The 6,000-nt window shown below is 34.7% G+C and overlaps 1 protein-coding gene across 1 annotated transcript in view; it reads right to left on the bottom strand.

Moving 5' to 3' along the window:
* Window positions 1–259: 259 nt before the first annotated feature.
* Window positions 260–6,000, bottom strand: part of LOC101746296 (uncharacterized) — a 51,590-nt gene continuing 45,849 nt past the window's right edge. Inside the window, exons 2-4 of the mRNA XM_004928195.5 lie at window positions 3,901–3,960; window positions 2,624–2,698; window positions 260–2,532 (exon numbers count right to left, since the gene is read on the bottom strand). Of these exons, the coding sequence (XP_004928252.2) occupies window positions 1,534–2,532; window positions 2,624–2,698; window positions 3,901–3,960 (1,134 nt within the window). The 3' untranslated portion in view covers window positions 260–1,533. The remainder of the gene's footprint in view (window positions 2,533–2,623; window positions 2,699–3,900; window positions 3,961–6,000) is intronic.

Here is a 6,000-nt window from a genome sequence, read left to right as displayed (position 1 = left end):
AGTTATTAACTTACACGTAATCGAGAAGTATCGATAATGGAATAAGTAAATAAACTTAGGGATAAGAAAAAATATTTCACAGAATAATATGATTATATTATAATAATATTGGTATTTTCTATTTATTCTTTGTTTTTGGCAAATACGAGAAATTTATTGTCTATATTTCCATTTTCATAATAACGAATCTAGGCGTGAGAACAGTTTCCGAGATTAAAACAACTTTTCTATTGGTCAATGAATAAAATAACAATACAACTTAATTTGGCAGACATTTATTTATACTCGTTGAATTTCAGCTTCGCCATTTATAGCAAGTTATAATTTATTTACAAATTGGAAAGAAGGTACGAAATTAATCACAAAAATAAATTAATATTAAACACTTAGCTTACGATTTAATTGGATTTTGGCTGATGAAAACCAAAAAGAAAAAAAAGAAAATTGTTTTGGTCTTTTGTCACTTAGATGAAATCTAAAAAATTAAATTAAGTACATTGTTAAAAGCTTAATATCGTTTTGACAAATTTAATTGTTGTTACTCTACAAATGTAATTAAAAGGGGAATGCCGCGCCGGCACAATTTAAGTTCTTAAAACGAGTTTTACTTTCGAAATAAATATTGAAGAATTTTAATATTTCCCCTTCAAAAATTAATATTATAATATAGATGATGTATAAACATCAGTAATATCCACCCGCCCAATAAGAGATATTACTGTCGAAGATCAAGAAAAATATAATTTCTCTGTTTTTTTGTTTTTACAATATATGTTTCGTATATTTACATTAGTTACACTGTAATTTATTGCTCAAGAAGACATATTAATTCACTACAACGATTAAGAATCTTTTGGAAACTATATGTATCTTTATTAAAATATGGCTAACATCTAATATATTAACTAAACTGTTACAAGGACTAGTTGTCTGTCAGACATCATTAAAGAACATTTGGAAACGAATACGTCTAAGAGTTGCTCGTACTTCAATGTATCGGCTAAATATTTTTGTAAAAAAATACGTTTTATTTCCGAGTGCTCAAAAACATTTCGCTTCTCTTTCGATGATTTTATTCGAAGAAGTCCAATAACGTTTATTGTAATAATTAACCACTTACTATTTACAAGCATTACAAATCAGTTAATAGTTACGGAAATAATATTAATAATTCTAATATTTCTTGACATTATGTACAACACTAATTTTTGTGGTGTTAATCTTACTGTGTTTCATAAATACATTTTTACTATCCATAATTAATTTATTTTACAATCACCTAACCTAAAAACAAAAATAACATGAAGAATTTGAAATCAGCATTTACAATTTATAATCCAAACCGCTTAGTAAATAGCAACACAACTAAAAATGCACGATCCACAAAACACTTACTAACTTTCACTTCATTGAGTATCTTATTATCACAATTTTCTTCTGTTCACTTTGATGTCTTTAACATTTTAAATAACGTCTGAAAACTTAGGAACTGAAGAGACAATCTTCCACGGACAGCATATCAAAGCTGTGACGTCACACAACTACGTCGCGTGCCACCTGCTCGTTAGAGGGAGCTTCAGGTGCCAAGACTGGTTGGAAACAATGCGTCGCTGGTACAAAATCTTCAACAAGCTTTCGTTTTAAAACCGAAGACGAACCTACATATACATTGGTCCCTGGAAATGTACCTCGTCGCCGTCGCCTCCAAACAACTGCCACTAATACGGCTAGACCGAAAGCTATCATAGCTGATAGGCACCCCAGTACCAACTCTGAATCAGGCGCCCGGTCTGTGACACGTTCACCTCTCATTGAACTAACCAACACAGACATAAGACGGTCACCGTCACTGACTTGAACATCTTGAACACTCTCAGTTGAAACCTTCTGAGCTCGGCTCGTGTCAATTGTCATAGTTTCGGACCTTTCATTATCAACGCCAGGAGTACGAGATACTAACTCTACTTGAATGTGATACACTGTATCAGGCCAGAGTGACAGGGTAACTCTAGTAGAGTCAGTGAAAAGATTACCTTTAAGCCCCCCACCATCAACTTCCCATGTAACAAGATAAACGCCACGTGCTATTCTTGGCTCCCAAGCAATTTCCCCTATAACTAAGACTTTTTGGTGAATGAGGGATATCTCTTTTAAAGTCCACTTGTGCTCATCGTGGTTAGATGTATTTGCGTCGTGTGCGACCCAGTTTTCATCTGGACTATAGATCGTTACAAGGCCTTGTGGATCCACCACAAGAACCCTGAGAAGAGCACCTTCATTATTTGAAGGTACCCGTGTAGCGAGTGCTTGCGTTTGTATGATTTGACGCCAAGGTCCGTCTGCAGCTCGACGCATGACAACGTACACCAGGGGAACAGGTCGAGATGATGCTCGCGGCGCTGGTGGGGGCCAACGAGCGAGAGCTCCACTTACACGCATCACCCCTTCGCCTTTCGTGTGTATCACGGGTTGTGTTTGCCCAGCTCTTGCAGCTTCCGCGTGAAATTCGCAAGCAATTTTGCAACCCGGAAACTATAACAAAGAGTTTCCATCAATGAACCATAATTATATAATAAAATAACGCAGTTAAAACAACATCGAGAATTAAAAAATATTAACTTACACAAATGTCTTTTTCTTCACACACGGCTCCCCATACTTGGTAGTTGGACTGGAGAAGTTCACAGTTTTCCCAACACTGCAACAACAAACGCATTCCATTCAGAATGATCAACACATGAGTTTGTCACGATTAAAAACGAGTCTTTTGAACACGTTGATTTATTTCTAGTCACATCATTAGTACAAATGAGTGGTAGTTTGTGACTAAAACAAATGTGAAAGTGAAATGCTTTAACACATAACAAGCTACGCAAGAAAATTTTTGACGTTGAAGTTTGAAATATGGCCCAGTTTAATCACATTTAAGACAAAAGAACCAAAAAAGTAAAGGCGTTCGTATTTATCTGCAAAAGGCCGGGTTTCACAAAATTTGTCAAGTGAAAACCCTAAATAAAGTTTCTATCATGAAGTATTTGTTCCATCCGACACCCATTAGTTAAAGTTGACGTTAACTTGATTCTGTCGTCAGCAAGCTTTAATAATTTCAAGAACCAGTAGAAATGCAGATTATTAATGATCCGGTGGTATTGATAGAATGGTTTATTTAGATTTATTTGTGTTTTATGTGAAAATTTTTGGTTTTCATTAAAAATATCGTTGATATCAATTAAAATGCTGTAATCAAATTTTATTTCAACCAGCAACACAGCAATAATATATCTTAATTAAAGTAATTCTCAAAATATCATTATTTTAAAAGAAGTAACTTATTGATGCAATATTTCAAAATTAAACTTAAAAAATAATCGTTCATAACACAAGCACGTTCATAAAAAAATGTGATTTCTTAAAATAACTCTTCACGGAGGAAATCCGTATAGCTATTAAAAATAAGGCCCTCGTGACTAAAATTAATGTTCGTTTGAATGACGGTTTCAACAATCAAGTTTTACGAGAGCTTTCAATTCCTTCCTTCATAAAAATTCAGAACGTTTAAAGTCTAACAGTTAATAAGGAAGCTATGTAGTTTGATACACGGATATAAAAAGCGAACAACGTTTTTAAAACACAGCAGAAATGGAAATCAAAAATTATACTTCGAAAAGAAATTACAACCTCATTTTGGACTAACTGTTGTTTTTTATCTGAAAACGCAGAAACTTAATTTGAGCGCATTCCGTACACGTTTTTGCTATGGTCAATTAAAGTATTTTTATTTGCAATACAATACGGTACTGTATTACGAATAAAAATAAAAGAGATACAACAATCCTCTTAAATTGTTTGGGTCGGGTTGTCCAACTGCCTATGTAGCCTGCGTTCCTCTTATACACTCACCATAAAACAGTCGGGGCCTTGCAAACACGATGACTCCCCGCCAGGCTTCGGCGCCGCAAACTGTGAACAAACAGACACAATGTCAGATCCAAATACGTTAAAAACATGAAAATTTGCATTTAAATTCCATATTTAAAATTTGTTTATACGAATTTTATTGGTAATCGAAATTTGGTTATGCGTAAGTGTCGTTTAGGAATAGCGTAAGTGCTGTAAATAGTAATAAATGTCTGAATCAGGTACGAGGTTCACGTGGTTTAATTGTGCTTCCAATTTTATAGTAGAAAATATCATTTCAAATGACCAGTTTAGCGTGAGTTTTGTTGGCTTGAAGACCTTTTATTGTAATACTTGTTCGGTTGTGAGTATGTAATGATCCAACTGGGTAACGATTTGAACTTAAACAGATTCGCATCTCATGACATAGGGTTTGTATTTATATCATGTACTAAGTAATTTAATAATAATAAGATCCGCCAGCCGGCCACCAAACCGTTGGTCAGATCAGATAACTGGGCTCACTGGACTCTCTGTTTCGACCGCCCTGAGAGAAGCCGAAAACCGAAGCAAATGTAAGCTGATGGTACAAAGAGCCACGGAGGGCTTTCAGGGACACGACCTTCATCAATGAAGTATTCGACTAAGAAGAAGAAGACTAAGTAATTAAGTCAATATCCAAAATCACTCATTTTTAATTGAATCAAGGTTCAATAATCCCGAGCGTATTGTATACTAAATATATTTAGTTCAAAAATTTATTATTCTTAATTCCAAACTAAATAATTTTGTTTAAATTTGTAGTTCAATAAACGTCTATTATTTCGTTTCTTGATGGTTGCTAAGCGCTTGAACTGTGCCTGATTGTAGTCTGGGCCATTGTCTTACAAAAGCGACAACATGACAGATTAAATGTTTCTAATCCGTCCAACGCTTCCACCCGAATCCGACCCAAAAGATTATTTCAAGACACTTATTTCCTTTTAACTGTAAATTTATTTAATACTAGCGGCCCGCCCCGGCTTCGCTTGGGAAGTAGCGCACGCGATGTAAAGAATTTTAGGTAATTTTTTTACACATTGGGTTACATTATTGTAGTTTCAGTAAGGGTCTCTATTTTTTTTTGAAAATATAATAAATATAGCCTATGTCACCCGGGGATAGCGTAGCTTTCCAACAGTGAAAGAATTTTTTTAATCGGTTCAGTAGTTTCGGAGCCTATTCAATACAAACAAACAAACAAATCTTTCCTGTTTATAATATTAGTATAGAAGTATAGATTTAAATATCCAAGCCAATCCTTTGAGTAGTTCCTAAATAATAAAGAAATATAAAAACTTTGCCTTAGATACGACGACCGCTCCTAAATACAAATAAAACTTTACATTAATTAGCTCCTGAACATTGCACTTACAGAACCGAACTCAATATAAAAGGCACGTTTAATTATTCGACAGAGAACCAATACATTACTCGTTATCTTACACTGTTGAGAGGGTTTATGCCCGGATGAGAAAAAAAATATATAAGAAAATAAATGTTCGATTCAAGCAGCCAGTTTAATGTATTTGATAAAAGTGACAGGCATCTGCTTACCGTCCGTCTGATGGCCGGTTTAATTGCCTGATACGCCAATGGAGACTTAGTGCTGGGAACACGAATTGGCTCAAATGTCAAACGCCTTGTGATGAGTGGCTGTCAAGTGTCATTGGCACGTCCCTTTGGACTTTGTATTCATCGAATGTAAGAAATAAAGCGTTCTTTATTTGTCTGTGTATGTGAGGCTTATCTGGTGAGTTACTTGGCACGGAAAATAGGGCAAGATTAAGTCATGCGACAGTGCAGTGTGGCATTTCAAGAAAATGTATATTAAAATTATATACTGTAGGAAACGTTTTATCTTTCTTTTAAATGTATCCGGTACTATTTTGTTTGCTTTTTAGTTCAGACAAATTTTAAGTAACAAAGTTACAGATTGTTTTAGCTAATCTGGTCGGACATATGAGCTCACAGCTCACCTGGTGTAGGTGAGGTTGGTACTAATTATAATATAGTATATAACAGACTGTCCTTCAGTCCAAGATGCATAACTGCTTAGAGGCA

This window comes from Bombyx mori, chromosome 18 (genome assembly GCF_030269925.1).
Source record: "Bombyx mori chromosome 18, ASM3026992v2".
Taxonomy (NCBI): domain Eukaryota; kingdom Metazoa; phylum Arthropoda; class Insecta; order Lepidoptera; family Bombycidae; genus Bombyx; species Bombyx mori.
Note: the sequence above shows the minus strand (reverse complement) of the source record. Positions and strands in the feature narration are given on the sequence as shown.